The 18,930-nt window shown below is 48.1% G+C and overlaps 2 protein-coding genes across 5 annotated transcripts in view; one reads left to right on the forward strand and one right to left on the reverse strand.

Moving 5' to 3' along the window:
• Nucleotides 1-6,154: 6,154 nt before the first annotated feature.
• Nucleotides 6,155-16,402, reverse strand: ZADH2 (zinc binding alcohol dehydrogenase domain containing 2). Of its 3 annotated transcripts, none has more exons than XM_003914491.5 (2): nucleotides 15,670-16,402; nucleotides 6,155-9,186 (listed from the first exon to the last, which is right to left on the reverse strand). In XM_003914491.5, the coding sequence occupies exons 1-2, from the start codon at nucleotides 15,891-15,893 to the stop codon at nucleotides 8,262-8,264; spliced, it is 1,149 nt and encodes a 382-aa protein (XP_003914540.3). In that variant the 5' UTR covers nucleotides 15,894-16,402; the 3' UTR covers nucleotides 6,155-8,261. The 3 variants fall into 3 exon arrangements, with proteins under 3 accessions (XP_003914540.3, XP_017807348.3, XP_021785915.2); XM_017951859.3 differs by lacking the exon at nucleotides 15,670-16,402 and adding an exon at nucleotides 15,245-15,611; XM_021930223.2 differs by lacking the exon at nucleotides 15,670-16,402 and adding an exon at nucleotides 12,049-15,238.
• A 170-nt stretch (nucleotides 16,403-16,572) lies between these two features.
• The window catches only part of TSHZ1 (teashirt zinc finger homeobox 1), an 80,767-nt gene continuing 78,409 nt past the window's right edge, over nucleotides 16,573-18,930 (forward strand). The window contains exon 1 of one of the 2 annotated variants that reach the window (XM_003914492.5): nucleotides 16,573-18,080. Coding sequence is in view for 1 of the 2 variants with exons in the window: in XM_003914493.5 (XP_003914542.2) it covers nucleotides 18,714-18,753 (40 nt within the window). In the remaining variant the exon portion in view is untranslated. Of the gene's footprint in view, nucleotides 18,081-18,362; nucleotides 18,754-18,930 lie in introns of those variants that run through there. The other variant, XM_003914493.5, reaches the window with a different exon arrangement.

An 18,930-nucleotide genomic window follows, 5' to 3' on the forward strand; every position in this document is an offset into this window, starting at 1 on the left:
GTTCCAAGTGACCTGATTCAAAGGTGATATAAATGGGATATTTCCTCTCTTCATCAGGATAGTTGTCTAGTATCTTGCTAATGATGACATAAGCTGAGTGACAGCAGACCCCCCAAAGGCCTTCTAGGAGTTTTACTGACCACTTCAGCTAAAGGAGTGAGGTTTAATTGGTGACACCAGACAAGCGGGGAGAACACCGGCATGACAAAGAATTCGACTAGAAAAGCGTAAGGGAAACACCAAGGAGTTTAGGTCCTTTTCAGCCCTGCCTTGATCTGAAAGGCGGTGAAGCTGGAGGTCTAGGGCCCACTGTAGGTCACTCCTAATACCTTTCTGGACTTACTTCCTGCCCTGTTTAAAACTGTATGAAAACAACTGCCACTAGAGCCCTCTGAATATCAGACATACAATCAGGTGTCACAGCTGAGTTTCAGAAGGGGGATTCCTTTAATGAAGCTGAAAATGTGATGATAAAAAGGAACCATTTTCATAGTTATATCAAGCCCTTGTTTTTGCAATTCACACCCAGGTCGCCTTTGGATTGCTCTTAAATGCCTGATGAAGCACCATTTTGCAAGATGGGAATCTCTCCAAAGGCAGTGTAATAATCCAGGACCTTGCCACCAGCAGCATGGGTTGGGGGGGGGTCACCTGGAAAATGCTGACTCCGAGTTCCTCTGCACCTCCTGAATCAGGACCATTAAGTGAACAGGTGACTCGTATGGACGTTAGTGGGTAGGAAACACCCGTCTCCAGTGAAGAACAGCCTTGGTCTGAGAAATATCCATGGACCCAGGCTCTGCTCAACCACTGATAAGTGATCTTGGGCAAGTCATTTTTCTGTGCTTTAATTTTTCCTTCTCTAATGGGAATCATTTGTCTCTACCCAATTAACAGCAGAGAAGTGAAGACAGCAAAATTGCAATCAAATACGTCAAATGCACAAATAAGTTCCAAAATGTTACAAAAAGTATATGTACAAGTTGAAAGGACAAATATTCTCCAATACTGATAGTGGTGGCATTTTAATTTTCCTGCTGCTGGAGAATGAGCATTCTCTACAGTTGGCTTGACACCGGGGCTCCTTCAACTGGCCCTCATTCCACAAGTAATTCTCCAAGTTACTTTGAGTAAAAACCCTCAAGGAGACAATTCAATTTCCAAATGTAAATTCCAACAACATATAGAGGGAACACTATCGCTACCAGTCCCCCGGTGAGAAATGAGGTTTTCTACAAAATGTGATTGCCTTTGACATTGTTGCCATTCCTGTGAAGTGGTTTTTCAATGTTAAAAGAAGCTGCTTCTATTGGGAAGGGATTTGTTCATGTAAAGTTGAAAGTTTACGCTTGTTATGCATGAGTTCGAGGGAAGGAAGACAGAAACGATGTGGAAAGACATGGATGTTCAATGTCATGTGGTTTTGAAGGGCTTCTTTCTGACCCTTAATTATGATCTGTCATTTATACAGAATATAGGGTTCTTGCCACATGTGAGCATCAAATGTGGACCCACTGATGTCTTCCCCATGCATATCCCCTTCACCTTAAAATACTTCCTGCCATCAGTGAGTGAATTCATCCCCCAAGGAACTGAGTCTACAGGATTCAGGATTTGATTTTGTGCGGAACAGCAAATTCGAATTCTAGATATTCTGCTATGAAGGCAAAGATTATGATAGTCACACTATCAGCTTTCTATAGGCAAAAACATGTAGGTGAAATCCTTCTAGAGAATGAATGCTCTACACATGATTTTCTCTATTTGATTTTATTTGATTTATAAGAACACATTGATAGGAGCCCTTCCTTGTAGCATTAAAACTAAATTATGGATATTCAACCATTAATTCCATTGAGGCTGACTTGTTTGTTTTTAACTTTCAGAAGACTCTGATATTTAGACAACACAGAATCAAATGATCTGGAATCCTAATTGTGCTGGATTAGAGTTGAACACACTTTCATGGTCAGAACTGTGATACTTCTACTGGGTTTATCAACTCCTCCACAAAAAGATTTATAACAAAGGCCAATTGTTGTTCTGCAAACCCCTGGTCAGCCGTATCCCAAAGGACCCAGGCAGATGGTAAAGGGGACTGCAGAGAAGTCACTGGCCGATGGGAGGGAATTGGCCATTGTCCGGGCTCCATGACCTTGGACAGGGCACCTTTTCTCTCTGGGTCCCAGTTTCTTCATTCATAAAATGGGTAGAACTAGATTATTCTTTAAAACCCAAATTTCACAGTTTAAAAGCAACTGGGGCCAGTTGCAGTGGCTTATGCCACTGCACTTTGTAATCCCAGCACTTCGGATGGCCGAGGCAGGAAAGTCACTTGAGCCCAAGAGTTTGAGACCGGCCTGGGCAACAAGGGAGACCTTGTCTCTTCCAAAAAAAAAAAAAAATTAGTCAAGCATGGTAACGCACACCTGTAGTCTTAACTTTACTCAGGAGGCTGAGGTGGGAGGATCGCCTGGGCCCAGCAGGTCAAGGCTGCAGTGAACCGAGATCACACTACTGTACTTCAGTCTGGGCGACAGAGCGAGACTCTTTCTCAAAAAAACAAAAACTGGCCGGGCACGGTGGCTCAAGCCTGTAATCCCAGCACTTTGGGAGGCCGAGACGGGCGGATCACGAGGTCAGGAAATCGAGACCATCCTGGCTCACACGGTGAAACCCCGTCTCTACTAAAAGATACAAAAAACTAGCTAGGCGAGGTGGCGGCGCCTGTAGTCCCAGCTACTCGGGAGGCTGAGGCAGGAGAATGGCGTGAACCCGGGCGGCGGAGCTTACAGTGAGCTGAGATCCGGCCACTGCACTCCAGCCTGGGCGACAGAGAGAGACTCCGTCTCAAAAAAACAACAAAAAAACAAAAACAAAAACAAAAACAAAAATAAAACTTGAGTCTTCTCATTCACAAGGGCCAGAGACGGGTGCAGGCTCCTTCCAGCTCTAGGTTTCTCTGGCAACCATGGACCTCCAGGGTTTCATCATCTAGAGCAACCCCTCTTCTAAGGACACCATTCCTTACCCACGTTTCAACATCTCCCACCAACCACAGAAACCATCCATTTGATCATTCTAAGGCCCTGTTCGGTTCTTTAGGTGCCGAGGATAAGACACAATAATTTTATGAGGATTTTTCTGAGCTCTAAGCATAAATCCATCTTTCACATTAGATACTACCACCTGTGTGCAGGATATTTTAATTATTTTAATTTCATATCATTTCAAAGACACCATCAGATAGTGCTCCTCAAGGGAAATTTTGGCTTGGGGTGGAGGCACATGTTCAAATTTCTGTACTTAGGCCAGGTATGGTGGCTCATGCCTGTAATCCCAGCACTTTGGGAGGCTGAGGTGGGAGGACTGCTTGAGCCCAGGAGTTCGAGACCAGCCTGGGCAACATGGTAAAACCTCATTTCTACTTAAAAAAAAAAAAATTAGCCATGCATGGTGATGCGCACCTGTAGTCCCAGCTATTCAGGAGACTTAGGTGGGAGGATGGCTTGAACCAGGGAGGTTAAGGTTGCAATAAGCCATGATTGTACCACTGCACTCCAGCCTGGGTGACAGCTGAGATCTTGTCTCAAAAACAAACAAACAAACAAAAAAGTCTGCCCAGTGCTTCTCAGCATACACGAAAACGTACTGGTTTTCCCCAAACTCTGCTCACCATGATACTTACCCTACGGCTTGAGGGCACCCCAACATGATTCCTGAGGACAGTCAAGCCTCTTGGGATGCAGTGAGCTAGCACCGAAGGGCCGGTCTATAATGGGCAAGAATAGACTCGAGGACAGTGTGGACCACAAGGCCCCGTTAGTCTTGCCACTGTGTCACACTAGCTACTCAGCTAGGGAAGGAATTAAACAGGATTCAAGCAGACATAATTGAAATATGTACTTTTTTGACTTCCTGTGAATATCAACTACTACGAAGAATCACTTGATCTGACACATATTATTAAAATGTTGTGTTTTGTATAACTGTTTTTTTTTTTTTTTTTGCCAGTGTTCCATAGTTGGTTCATGGTAACAGCTATAAGGTTCTCATGCCAAGCATTCCTCCTTTTACAAGAGGGATAGCATGATGCTATAAGCCTAGGAAAAATAAAATTCAAAGTTTAAAATGAAAAAAAAAATAGAATAAGACCTACTATTTGATAGCACAACAGGGTGACTATAAACAATAATAACTGTACATTTTAAAATAACTGAGTGTAGCTGGATTGTTTGCAACTCAATGGATAAATGCTTGAGGAGGCAGATACCCCATTCTCTATGATGTGCTATTTCACATCACATGCCTGTTTCAAGACATCTCATGTACCCCATAAATACATACACCTTCCAGATACCCACAAAATTTAAAAATAGAAAAAAAATGAAAAAGTTTAAAGCGACCACACCAACCGTATTGATAATCCAGTTTAAAGCGACCACACCAACCCGTACTGATAATCCAGTTTTGTATTTTGACTTTTGAAATATGATTATAAACATTTAATGCTGGGCCATAACTAGGAAATTAGTTACTGAACATCTAACTTTCAACAAAAAAAGTCCACGAAGTTTACATAGATAATTCTTGTGTTTAACTAATAAAATATTTAATAAAACGAGAGGAGAAAGTGTAGAGAAGAAAATTATGAATTCATCAAATCAGGCCATTTTGCATCCAGATTGCATTCAGAAAACTTATTTAACACCTAGGAGATTATTATCCAAAGTTGATAGTGCCTGGTCTTTTTTTCATTATTTTCGTTCTGAGAGCTGTGCATTACTCATCTATTTTTACAGAAATCTGAAATACAGTATTTATCCCATATGTCCACATGGTAAAGTAATCAAGAAAAATATTTTCAGTGCTTAGCACCCCCACCCCAATTTAAAGGAAACCCTGAGTGTAGTAAATTCATGCTAATTGAGAACTCCGGGGAAGGGGTTAAAACATTACCCAGGTACAAGTCGGGTGGCTATTATAAATGTTACCCAAATAAAAGCCAGAAACAGGAAGCCAAAAACCAGGTCCCTAAGGCAGGCATGTGTCTTAAATGATATCATTTGTCAAGTTTCCAGCATCTTGTGGTGGTGAACACAAAAAGAAGGTCTGTGTTGTACTGAGGACATTACATCCTCATTAGCTGGAATGTTCCACAAGTACATAACGCAGGATTTTCATTTTAATAAGAAGCAGCTACTTGTCACTGCACTTTCATTAGATAAACACAGAATGTAATACTAATGACCATTTACAGAGACTCTATCCTACTCCTGAGGTACTTCATCCAGATGAAATCATATGACAATTTATAGAATATATGATGCAAAACTTCCTTTATTTCTTTGCAAACTATTCCCTGAAATTTTTTTTTTTTTAAATGAAGTCAGTTAACAGCAGTAGTCATCATCAAAGGAACCCCTAAATGACACAGCTGGTATTTTCTGCCTGCAAAACAAGTTTGAACGAATAGCATTTGGCTCTTTAGAAGTCATAACCAAATGGTAACAGATCACTGGGACTCCTCAGTTTCTCAGAGGCAAGCTCCTTCCACCCTGCCCGGCTGGTGACCTTAAGCCCTACATGCAGAGAAGTCCACACTGAGAAATAATTTACCCATTGGGATTGTTCCACCCCGGCCCCTTCTCTAAAACAAAGACTGACAATTGCCCTGAATTATGGATGTACTTTTTGTGATATGTATTACAGTTCACAAGAAAGGTGTTGAGACCATCGTACCATTTCACCTCCCATTAGAGGCTGGTCTTGAACAATAATCCCAGAAGATGAAACTGATGCTGAACTATGACCCTCAATTTACAAATCATTTTTCAAAAGAATAAAAAAAAAGTTTAAACATATTTTTGGCATTATCTGAATGGGCGGAATCTTTCATGCTTGTTTTCTAAGAATAAGTGAAAACAGCATGCAGTGCACTTTCTTAGTTTGTGGAAAGAGAGAACATGAGGTTTTCAGATTATATTTTATTTCAATCCTGGGTGTTTGAATTTTATTTTTACATAGCTGAATTTAGTATATTCCCTCAAAACACAATAAATTTCTATTCTGTAGCTTAAGGGATCCATCAGTTAAAATGTTGGTCTTTCATCTTTATTACCCTCCCATTAAAATGAAAGAAACCGAGACTCACTTCAGTTTCGAAGAAGCAATTTAATTGGTAATGCCCTTAGTCCCCAAGTCTTTACAAAGGGAGAAAGTACATTATTGCTTAGACTTCACACATCTATCTGCATAAGAGGCAACTAAGCCTTTTGGACACCGACTATGTTAAATTTAATAATATTCTTTGATTAGATTATTTTATTACAACATTTTTCCATTACCAGTCATTTCCTGTGCACAGTTACATTCATAAAACCTGCTCCCCCCCTCCTTTGTTTGTTTGTGAATGTAAAAGCGAGGCAAAGTCTCCTTCCGTGTTGCTGTGGCTGTTAGGTCTGAAAGGGACGGATGAATAACTAAGCACCACACTGGACAGGCTTTCCTAGTCCTCTGCACCAGTAACCCTTTGCTATAATGAGGACACAAAGAGCCTCGCATCAGGCCGCTACCCTTCTTCATAACTCAAAAGCGTCACAGTGGCAATAGCCTCTAGTGCTATTTGTCTTTAGTGCAGTTGTGACACTTCGGCATGATCCATAATTTGGCAGCTATTTACCGTGACATTTCCCTTCAGTGCAGCCATAACATTCAGTGAAGCCATTATTTGGTTCCATTTACCATATAAATTGTATTGTTGTGCATGCATGCTAGCAGCTACATTAGGTACCTGAAAATGAGTAAATCTTGTAAAATACATACTAACAGCTATTCAGCAGTAGGATTTCCTTGTTCCTGAGATGGAAGGAAAGAAAAATTAAATACGGTCCCCAACTTTCCTAGAGCATCTTTAATTGCGTCCATATTTATTGAGCAGGTTAGATACACCGAAACCAAAGACTTTGAAAAATAATCTGGTGGGCTTCACCTTCAATTAGAAGGGCACCGTGGGGTTTCTGCACAATGGTGAGAGCGGCAGCAGTCTTCAGGGCAAATAAGCGGGAGGCCGATGAGCCACAGGCGTGATTCACAAGAGAGGGTGCAGGTTTTGCTGCTTTTCCCATGTGGTCAGTGGGTGAATGTGGGACATCAGGCTGTAGTGCTAAGGAGCATCTCATTCCACCAGAACACGTGGAGAGGGAAACAGGAATGCAGAATGAGTGGCTGCTGTTCTGTTCCCAGAATCAGAGGTAACATATAGCTTCTAGTTTGAAAGCCTCTAAGGAAAAGCAAATGTATTCTTCCTTGAGATGACTGAGGTCCCTACAGTGCACAGGGCGATGGGACGTGCCGTACCTCGGGCATCGCAGCACACTGTTATTAAGGCCTTGCGGTGTGCCTAGACAGCGCTTCCCTCCTGGGGCCCGTGTTTTGTGGCGAACCCTCATTGTGAACGGAGCGCATACTTTTCTCTTTCCTGTGCCTATATTAATTTTAAGTCCCCCTAATCTCTGTGGTTTCCCTTTCCAAAACCTACTTTCTGTCTATGTAAGTTTTCAACAGTAATTTGCTGCTTCAGAGGAAAGAGAACATTTCCATTTCACATGTGCCTTACCAGGGGGATGGTAGATAAAAGCCATTACGTGCTACTTCTTCAAAACCCATCTGTGTTCACAGAATCATTTTTCTAATAACAAAATCAAATTTGGGAGGAAATTCCCCCACATGTCCATTTAGATAGTTGGTTAGTGATTTATAGAAAAAAAGAGAAGCATTTCCTGAGGATACAGATTCTGAAAATATATGGCTGGCTTCTGCTACACTTCTCACTCATGAACTGCTTATGAGCGTAAGACCAAATTCTCCCAAAGCAAGGATTCTTTTGGGAACCACTTTCAAAACTGATTTTAAAATCTGATCAAGCTGAAGACATACTGACTCGATCAGATCTGGCATCAGGAATGAATTTAGTTCCCTGGAACAACAAAATCTGGAACGAGACCATCCATGACTAAAGAATTGAATGTAAGCGTTTTCCCTCTTAGCCATGGAGGGAAGTTTTATTAGCACTATTTTTCCCCCCAAGGGAAGAGGAGGAGGAGGAGGAGGAGGAGACAGATCTATTCATTAACACCTTACTTTTGTTTTAAGAAATATTATATCCATTACCTACCAACTAAAAATAAATTGATTTGAGTAATTCTGAGACATAAAGTGCCCATTTTCTTTCTCCCTTGATTTATGTCATTGTTCTGTTTTTACAGCTTACTGTTGACAGAGTGAGGTAATTCAACTACAATTTTTCCAGTGTTTTTTCCCATGTACATATAATTGACAGCACGGAATATGGACTCCAGGCCAGTAAACCTGCCCTCTGGAGACAGATCTCCAAGGTCCACCTCACAAACCAGGTCTCCACTCGCACACATCTCAAGCAAGTGCCCCATGGCTGCTTGATACTTAGAAAGGTAATGGTTCAGGAAGAAGCCCTGCACGCTGGCAGATTTCTTGAGCAGTTTGGCTGGCAATGTTCCTGCTTTCACAGGCGAAAGGCCAGTAGGAGTTTGGTAGCCAGAGATGAACCCTATTACTATCAAGCGCCCTTTGGTAGCCAGGGCGTCTACAGCCAAGTCAAACATGGCTCCCCCAACAGATTCATAGACCACATCGACGCCTTCAGGGTACTCCTGCTTAAGGACGGTACCTACGGGTTCAGTTTTATAGTTGATAGGACGATCACAGCCAACAGATTTCAGAAAAGCAGACTTTTCATCAGAAGAGCAGGTTCCAATTACATGGCACTTTGCCTTCTTTGAAAGCTGCACGGCAAACTGGCCCGTTCCCCCAGCTGCTGCTGTCACCAAAACTTTTTTCCCTTCCGACAGTTCTCCGAGCTCTTTCAGGCTGATGTATGCGGTGGTGCCACTTACCAGCAGGGTAAGATACTCGGGTTTCACTGAGGGCACTGGAGTTGCAATGTTGGCAGGCACAACTGTGTACTCAGCAAAAGAACCAGGTGCCATGTAAGCCACAGCTTGGCCAACTGTGTATCTGGCACTAGCAGAGAGGCCTAGGGCCACCACCTCCCCAATGCCTTCGAAACCTATGTCAAAGGGAGGCTTAACTGAGGGGTCATAGCGGCCTGCTGAATAGTTGATGTCAGATGCGTTAACACCAACAAATCTAAAAGAAAACAAACAAACAAATATATTACGATGGGTTTTTTGTTAGGCACTTAGATTCTGCTTAGAGAAATTCCTCTAGTTCTGGCTACTGTGGAGGGGTTGCTAAGCTATACAATCTGATCGAATTTGAGAAAATTAGTCCTGCTGCCCAGATAAAAAAAAGAAATTACACAAGTATTAGTTCAACATGCTTTGTACTCAGTTTTTGGCATATTTTATCCTGTCATCAGTTTAGAAATAATTTCATATCATTTTAAATGGCAAGTTGTTTGTTTCACATGCCATTTATTTCTGTTTTCTTTCAAAAGTAGAAATAAGCAAAAAAAAAAAAAAAAAAAAGAAAAGAAAAAGAGTCAGAAAGTTCTCATTATATATAAACTTCATTGGAGCTGTGAGTTGGAAATTAATTGGCCTCTTAACAAAGATGTTAAAAACAACACTGGGATAAAATATATTCAAAGAAGTAGACTTGTATTGATTCTGGCAACAATTTAACACTTAAGATAATAATAGTAATGACAATGATATTATTAAAGATTGATGGAATGTACAAGGTCACTGGTTGCTACATGTTCCTGCAGGGGTTGTTTGAAGCACTGTTAGAGTGGCTGTCGCAAATTTTCTTTCTGATGTAACTACATCCAGTGTGAAAATACGCATTTTGATTAATTGAACAAAAATTGGGTAGAGCGATTTTTATGAAACATTCAACATTTCACAGTCCTTTTCAGATGAAAAGGAAAGCAAATCGTCACTATATTTTTCCTCAACAAGAAGCAGAGACATAACTTGATTAATACCAGATGATTATTTTCATTTTGGTATCCAGAGTCAATTTAATTGCGAGGCCAGTATTTTTCCCAGCCTTTTTCATCTCAGTATACCTCATAACAAAAATATCCTGATACACAGGAGGAAAAAAGCCATCTACTAAGAATGTCAGGAGGTGGCTTAGACACATAACGGAAGACCCTAAAAATGTCATTTCCACCTGTAATAGAATGAAAAGGTAATAGTAACTGGTGGCAGGAGGAAAGCTGTTAAGTAGGTCATTTTGAAGGCATTCACTTTTAACTTAATAAACCACAACTGCCCTGTATGCGATACACTTTCACTGTGATATAGATAATACTCTGCGCTTATAAATGCTCACTTATGATCATCCCCCCGTGTATCTACAGGACAGAAAAGTCTCTGTATATTGCAGAAATAAGAACACGGGGAGCAACTGCTTTCTGTGATGTCAAGCTGCATTCAGATGCCAGCACACCACACAGCCTCAATAACACCCTACACAATTCCGTACCCATAGAAGATACACAATCACGAGAAGAAGGGAAGATCAGTTTTGCTGGTTTCTCATTTGGCATTTAATATCAAGACGCCTATGTTCTATTATTTTTTTTTTCTTCCTACATTCTATTTTCAGAGAAGGGAAAAAGAACCTGCCATCTTTCCTTTAAATTTACATAATTTTCAAGGCCTGGCGTTTTAAAAAGGGCCCACTTTCCGGGAGCTTGCTTCTGGACTTCACAGCAGCAGCCCAGGGCAGAGCCAGCTGGAGCCGTCTCCGTGCCTCTGCCTTAGGCTGTAAAGCAAACTCCAGGAAAGGTGCCCATGGGGGTGGAAGTGACGGCAGGGTTTGCTCTGGAGGTGGGGGGACAGGAGCCGACCCACTGCCAGTTGTGTTCTGTGCAATCCTTTGCCCATGATTAACCCTTCCCACGCCCTTCATCCCTCCTGGCTTGTCCCCCTGGTGTCTCCGCAGTCCCAAAGGCAGTGGCCGCTCCTCTGCAGGGAGACCTCGCCTTGGGCTCGGAGGGACGCCCGGGCGGCCAGCCCCTCTGCGATGGCAGCCCTCGGAGTCCTCCCCACCTCGGAATGGGCACGCCCTGGGGGCTCTGCAGGAGGAAAATGCAACTCCCCCTCTCCCCGCCCCAGGCTGTGGTTTGCCACTTCCTGGGAAGAGGTGGAGATGCAGCAGGACGCACACCGGAGCAGCCTGGGGAGCGCGCACACGCGCTGGACCCGGTTAGCAGAGGCCAAGTTTGGGAGGGGGGAGTGGGGCTCTGCTGGGAGCTGGGGTGGCTGCAGCCAGCCAGCGGCTGCTTGAGTTTGCCAGGGGGCTTTGCTTGAAAATCCACACCAAACATCGTAGTTATTCGCAAGGGCAAGCGCTGGAGCGGTGGCAGCAGACGAGCGGGGCCCGTGTGCCCGTCCAGGCTCCGTCCGTCCAACTCCCTCTCCCTCAGAAGTGCCTGCCGCCGCAGTCCTCAGCTCCAGCCCTGCAGTCCTGCGGCCTCCCCACCGCCACCACGGAGAGGGGGATCATTGACCCCAACTCCAGGGCGGGCCGGGACCCCGCAGGCCGGGCGCCGCGGTAGAGCGGAGGCTCCTCAGGCCTGCGACCATGACCTCAGCCTCTCCGGGCCGGGCAGCGGCCCCCGGCAGGCGCGCCCAGTCCGTGCCCTTCGTCCCAGCGCTGGCCGCGCAGCTCCGCCTGGGTGGACAAGTTCTCTCCGAGTCCCGCACACGCGGCGCGCCGGAGCGCAGTGGCCGCCAGACAGGGCCCGCCGGCGGCCTGACCATGACCTTGGCCTCGCAGGCACCCCCATTTCTCACCCTCGCTCTCCCGCCCTGCCGTCTTCTAAACTGTCTGCGTCGTCGGTGAAGGAGGCTTAGGCTGGCTGACGGCAAGCGCCCGCGGTGGCTCGGTTGGCTCCTCGCACCGCGCTCTCTCCCTGGTCTCCCTGCCCCCGGTTCGCTGACCCCACCTCCACCGGGATCCCCTTTTTGACACGGCTTCGCACCCGCGGCTGTTGGGGACCCTCCACAGCCCGGGACCCGCCAGAGTCCTTACCTCTGCGTGAGCGTCCGCAACTCGCGCCTTCTGCTCCACCAGAAACAAGTTCAAGCGCAGCCGGCGCAAAGCGAATGGAGGCTTGGGACGCGGAGCAGGGGCGGAAGGGCCAGGGAGCCACAGAAAGACAAGAAAGACACGCTGGGAAGGATGCGAGCATTTGGAGACCCTCCCTGTAACCCCCTTTAATTAAAAATATGTGCATGCAATGAGTGCAGGATTCCAGTAATCCGACGGGAGGACCCACTTGAGACTAAAATCCAGGAATCCCAGGAAAAAAGAATAGGACCGGCGCAGGCATTCTCCAAATCTATACCCTTCCAGAATCACCAGCTTATATGTACTAAAAAGTGCTAAACTCCCTCGTCTTGTTTACTGAGAAACAGAGCGATCCTGCGGAGGGGAGGGGAACGCTTTCCTCTGAACAAAAACCAAAGGCGAGGATTCAAGTCCAGAGTAAAAGCCTTCAATACTGGGAGACAAAACAAAGTCGCCCAAACCAGACCTGCCTTAAGAAAAAAAAAGAAAAAAAAGAAAAGGAAAAGAAAGGAAAAAAGAGAAATAAACGAAGAAGGAAAAGAAAGGCAAGAAAAAAAAAGTGTGTGTGGGGGGGAATCTCAGCCTGGAGTCAGCACAAAATACTGTTCCCCTCCCGTAAGCAACAAACCGTTCATCAAAAACGCCTTCCCCATCCCCCACCTTCCCTTAGCCATTCCTACAAACTCTTTGCTCCATTATCTTACACTTGAGCAGAAAATCGTTAGAAATATTTGGAAACGAAATAATCTGTCACCTTCTTACGAAAAAAGCTAAAAATAGTGCGTAAACTGACTTAAGCTGGGGGTGTCTCTTTCTTTTTCTTTTCTGAGGACTGAGCGTAGAGGGGGAGATGGGAAGTTGTTCTCGGATATACAAAACAGTAAGGTAAGAACTGGATAAAGGACCATCAATTATACATTCTATAGGGATTTTATACACCCCTTCTTACATCTTTTCTAAATAGTAAACTTTATTATCCTAAATCAATGTCTAGCTTACAAGCACATCCGTCCCTGTGAATGAAGAATTTGTATTTTCTGCTAAGATGCAATGAAATGTGCAAATGGTTCACTGAAATAAAAAAAAAAAGAGTACAATTAAAACCTCCAAACATCTTTCCAAACAAGTGAATTTAAGCTTACTCAATTCACTCTAGAGCGGATTTTATGATGATAAAAATGAGAAGCACTTGCATAAAATTTAAAGCAATTAACATTGCTTAGGGGAGATTTGGTCTAGGATTAAAATGAACTAACATGCAGTGAATTATTAAGCCTCTATTCTTAAAAAATTCGGTAAAATGTTACATCCACTGACACTGTTTGCAAGAATACAGGATCTTCCTACAACGTGGTGGTGGGAGCAGATTTTCCAACAGAGCAAGGAAAGGGGGAGGCAAAGATTCCATCCCCTCCCAACTCAAAAGAAAACTGGCCCCATTCTTTTCCGTTAAGGATTCAAGGAAGAAACTACAGGTCAGATTGTTCATATGGAGATACTATTTACATTAAAGGGATTCTTGGCATGTGTGCAGGGAAAAAAGAAGCATGGATTTTACAGTTGAGCACACTGAGGAGCTCCAAACATGGGAGTCTGCACTCCCGCGCTCTGACTACAGAATTCAGGGATCCACCTGTCTCCCGCCCCGGGACCAACCCTGGTGATCCAGCGCAGGCAGTGCCTAGGCACCCTGGCTCTGCCTCTCTCCCCAGGGAAGAACTTGCCCTTTGGGGAAGGGGAAAGGGAGGGGTCCCAGGGCAGAGGTAAGCCTGAAGGAAGAGGAATCACAGGAGGAAAAAACCCCACAGAGCTGATTAACACTCGCAGATAGAGAGGCCCAGGAGACCCAGCGCAGTCCGGCAGGAGCCCTCTCCACCTCTCCACCGAAGGCGGGTGGTCCCACCAGGCTGTGGCTTATAGTTCTCTAACGTCCCACCTTCCCCCTGCCCCTCCTCGCTCAGTCGCCTCCTCCCCATATCACACTATTTTCAAAAGGAATTTTATTCACAAACGTGTGTGTGTTTATACTAGTGTTTGCAGTCAAGAATATACTTTATCAGAGGGAGAAAAAGGGAAAAATCCTGTGTGGAACTTCTTGCCCGTCAAAGTTTGTTGGGAAATCTTTTCAGTCTGGTGTCATTTCAACTTCTAGCAAATCACTCGTGCGTTTTGTGTGCTCCCCGTGAAAACACACTCAAGCCCTTCTTTTTAGCTGGGCTGTGTGCACGCTCTCAACAGCACTGGCATTTCATCCCATAATGAATCAATCCTCTACTGTGTCCACAGCCAATGCAAACATTTTCAAGGATCCCTACACACTCCCCTTTAAGCCATTCCAGACCAGTCCCCCACCCCCGCCTCCACACAATCCCACCCATGGTTCAAATCATTCTTCGCAAAAGGTTTCCAAAAGTTTTATACCCTGATCAGCATTCTTCCATACTAGTCATGTTAGGAAGGCTAATAGGAATCTCGAAAATGGACAGATTAAATGCTACACCAAGCTACTTAGGAAGGGTACATTTTGTCCTTCAGTCCGTGCATGGGACTTTGCGGTACTTTCTAGCACAGAATTTACAAAAAAGTTACAGTCAGAACTTACTCCTCCCCTTCGATATTATTATTCAACTTGAAACATGCAGCACTGTAACCATTTCGATGGAACTTTGCAGGCCTCTGCAGAGGGCAGAGAGGAGCGCCTTGCCAGCCAAGTCGGGCAGCCAGGGACCCACGGAGCAGAGACCCAAGCGGGCATGGCTCCGATACAGAGTGAGGTCCGTTTCCTCCCTGTTGCTTCGCCAGTTACTAAAGATGAGTGAGGCGGAAACACACTACAGTGGGGAGCGTGGGGGGTGGAAGAGCCAGAAGGTCTCGCAACAACCCGGTGTCACCTGAATGTCTGCAAAACGTGCCAGCAAAGGCAGCCATGCCCCCACCCCGACCCTGGCCCAGCTGCCCAGGACACCCGCCACGCGGGGGTCGTTACACTCAGGGGACAGACAACAGTCACGCTGCACTGACAACACTCAGACAACACCGGCGAGGTGCACACCCACACACCCAACAACAGGCTCCGCCACTGCCAGGCGGCTGCCAACCTGGAGGGAACAGGGAAAGCCAGCCGGGTCCCAGCCTCCTTCCTCCAAAGCACGTTTACCTAAACGTCGCAGTTTGCGTCCAGGCTGCTCCCGCTCCACCCTAAAGATTATGTCAACGCAGGAACTGTGGGTGCGCGCAGGCGGGCCGGCGGGGAGCCTCCCCTTCTGGGTCCCGTCGGTTTTATTTCGGGAGCGGGAGGGGGAGGAGGGAGGGCTGGAGGAGGGGAGGGGAATCCCAAATTAAAATAACCCTCAGTTATGAGGACGTTCGGTGGCATCGGATATTCACACCAGCAACAGTCACATCACATTCTCCTTCGCCAGATGGCGGCGGGTTCAACTTCCCGGGATCTCGCAAAGTCAGGCTGTGCGCCCGAGCGCGCGCCGGAGTGTGGGCACGCGGGCGGGCTGGGGACGGCGGGAGCGGCGCTGCGCGAGCCGGGGGCGAGGACAGGGTCGTGGGGCGGGAGGGCGCCGGGCTCACCGGTTCCGGACGAGGAGGTCTCCGTCCCCGGGGAGAGGCACCGGGCAGTCCCGGCTCAGGGTGACGGCCTCGCGGAAGTTGGGGCTCAGCCGGGTCACCACCAGCTTCTGCATGGCTCGGGGAATGGCGGAGCCCTGGAAGTCCAGGAAGTGGCGGGCGTAGGACATGTCCACGATGGCCCGGGTCCCGGAGGACGCCAGCCGCAGCATGGCCCGCGCCTCCATCCGCTCTCTGCGCCGACGCTGGCCGGGGTCGGGCCCCGCCCGGGCCGCTCGGCTCGCTGTGCTCTGCTCGGCTAGGGCGGGCGGGTCCGCCCCTCCTCCGGCCGGCGCCCTCCCCCTGGCTCCCCCCTCTTCCCCGCGTCGCCAGCTCCCGCTCCAGCTCCCCCCGCCTCCCCGGCGCCGGCGCAGCCCCCGCGAACCCGGGCGCACCACCCCGGGTGTCCCGGCCTGGGGACCGCTGTCGCCCCGGCCGCTGCTCCTTTAATCTTTTTGTTTTGGTTTGAATCTGCTCGGCGCAGACTGGCCAAGGATCCTCTCCGCCCTCCCCCTTCCTCCTGGCGCGGGAGAGGCACCGGATATCCCCACCCTCCTTGGGCTCTAAAAGCCGGATTTGACTCCTCTTGGGCAAGGGGGGGGGCGGCGGGCAAGGGGGGACGGGGAACTCGCGCGTCCCACGGTCGTCCGCGGCCCCGAGCCGGCGGCAACCCCGGGCGTCCCCGGAGCGGCGCGGCGGCCGGCGCAGGCGCCTCCCCTTCCCGTGCGAAGCGTTCACTTCCTTGCAAGGTGGTACGAATCAACCCCGAGCGCGGCCCGGGCGGCGGGGCACGACCGGGGGCCCCGGGCTGGGCGGGGAGCCCCTGCCACCGCCGCCGCACGCACACCCGCACCCGCACCCGCACCGACTGCGGGGCGGGGAAAAGTCCAGTGCCTCCCGCGCCCCAGGCTGGTGGCTTCCTGTCCCCGGAACGCCTTGCCCGTGCCTTCTGTCCACGGTCTGTCCCATGCAAGTTGCACGAACTAAGCCATTTTATTTATTTTGGCCTAGATTTCATGTTTTTCCATGAACGTTTTAAGTAGCTCTACAAGACTGTTACAGGTTTCCCACTGGGAGAGAACACACGTATTGAAAACCAGAAGGCCAAACTCCCAGAGCACAGACACATTTTAAAGTTCTAGGTGGGAATGCCGAGAGACCTAACTGAATCGGAGACGTTGCACTGATGTGTGAGGACCTCATTTTCGAACACAGCTAGAAAGATCTGTCGTTCCATCGTGTCCGTTTTCTCCCTACTGGCGTGCATTGACCAAGTATAAATTCACTTTTCATAGAGAGGCCAAATTAAATATTTCCACACTTTTCTGTGATGAACTAAGCCCATCTTTAAATTTTATTTATATTGTAAATTTTAATTTTAAAAATCTATTACTTTTCGGTTACCCACTAATTACCAAAATATAAAAGCCACTCTGGGCTCCTCCCCAGCCAAAGCTAACCCCTAACCTGAGATTGCAAAAGCGACACAGGTATTTTTTTTCCACCCAAATGTAGGACATGCTTCACCCAAGGGTAGTTTGGATGCACGTGGTTGAGTGTGTATGAATGTGCAAGTGTGTGTATGTGTATGTGTGTGTGTTGGGGGGGACTAACAGGTTTTAAAATCTGCAGGAACTAATGTCTACTTAACTTAGAACATATGGGTTTTACCCGGTATCAGCCAGTGGATTACAATAACAACACTGAATGTCTTCCTCCAATGTACAGTCTTTTATGTTATGCTGTATTAAGATTTCTTTTTTTTTTTTTGTCATATTGTTTAGCTCCGAAAAAAAGAAAACAAAGCAATTAAAAAGATTGACAGGTATGGTTTGTGAGAGACCTATTTGTAATTGTCAGGGTGACGTTGGCGAGAGGAGGAGGAGTAAAATCTGAAGCAGGAAAAGCAGCTCGATGTGTCTGTCTATCAGTTGAGACTGTCTGAAAGCTCTGCGATCCGAATGTGTGTTATATTTCACTGAAAAGAGGAGAGAGCGAGAGTGCATCTCCCTCTCTCCCAGGAGTTTGGGGGGGGGGGAACAGTCCACGCTCATCTCGCCCACCCAGTGAATGTCTGCTCTTCACCCCCTTTGCACACACTCTCCGGGTTGTTATTGCCTTTTTTTTTTTCTTGGAGGGGGGGTGCTTTTTGTGTATTTTTCAAATTTTTTTCTGTTGGAAGATCAAGACCGGCCAAAAATCCATGATCAAAATGTGTTTGCATTAGATTTCGCATTGGAAGAAGCGGCGATCCTGGCGGCCAAGCCCCCCGGGGGGAAGCGCGGGGCACCAAGTGGCGCTCCGGCGGGGTGACACTGTTTGATCTGTGACTGTTTGGAAGGTGGAGCGGCGCCTGACATCTCCCCCCGGCGCATGTATGTACGGGGGCTTCACTCCTCTGTCTTGTTTGCTTTCTTCCTCTTAGACTAAGTGCGGGGAGAAAAAGGACAGCCTGGATCGGCCTCGCTGGCGCACAATGAGAAAGCTGCGACCCGCGCACTAAAAACACTCGCCGCGACCCCCAACAGCGAAGAGAGAGGGGGAGAGAAAGTTGCGCTCGGCGACTCTCGGCTCGCGGAAGAAGGCGCAGGGGAGCGCCCGGAGCGCGCCCGGAGGAGTGCCGCCAGCAGCATAGCGCCTGGCAGCAGGAGGCAACAGCATGGAGCGCAGGCCGCGGGCTGACCCGCCGGAAAGCGCCACCGCTGCGCGCCCGCGGCCCGCGCCGGGATGACTCCGGGCTCCGGCGCCCAGGCTTACGCTCCGCCCGCAGCCAGCGGCCAGGACGCGGCCCGCGCAGCCGCCACTTGCCTCCCTGAGCGACTGAGCGCGGCGCGGCGGTCCATGCGAGCGGCTCCCCGCGGTCCGCGGCGCGCCCGGAGCCCGGAGCCCGCGGGGACGAGGCTAAAGTTGGGCGCGCCGCGGAGTTGCGCCCGCGCCCGGGGCCCCGCGTCCCCGCGCCCCGCGAACTCCGGCGGCGGCTGAGGCGACGGCTGCGGCGGCCGAGCAGCATGCCGAGGAGGAAGCAGCAGGCCCCCCGGCGCTCGGCAGGTAACCGGCGCGCGGCCCGCGCCGCGGGGAGTGGGCGCCGGGAGGAGTAGGAGCAGGAGGAGGGGGCTTCGCGGGCCGAGGTGCGGGACGTGGGCCGCGGGCCGCCCCAAGCTAGGGAGCGGAGGCCCAGCCTGCGCTGGCCACGGTCGTCTGGAGGCTGCGGTCGCCGTCCTCTCC

Source organism: Papio anubis, chromosome 19 (genome assembly GCF_008728515.1).
Source record: "Papio anubis isolate 15944 chromosome 19, Panubis1.0, whole genome shotgun sequence".
Lineage (NCBI taxonomy): Eukaryota > Metazoa > Chordata > Mammalia > Primates > Cercopithecidae > Papio > Papio anubis.

What these genes read in the sequence shown, in the direction of transcription:
- ZADH2 (XM_003914491.5), bottom strand. Translation starts at nt 15,893, where the DNA reads ATGGAGGCGCGGGCCATGCTGCGGCTGGCGTCCTCCGGGACCCGGGCC. An exon ending in GACCTCCTCGTCCGGAACCG is followed by an intron (nt 9,187 to 15,669) that starts GTGAGCCCGGCG and finishes GTTTTCTTTTAG; the next exon opens with ATTTGTTGGTGTTAACGCAT.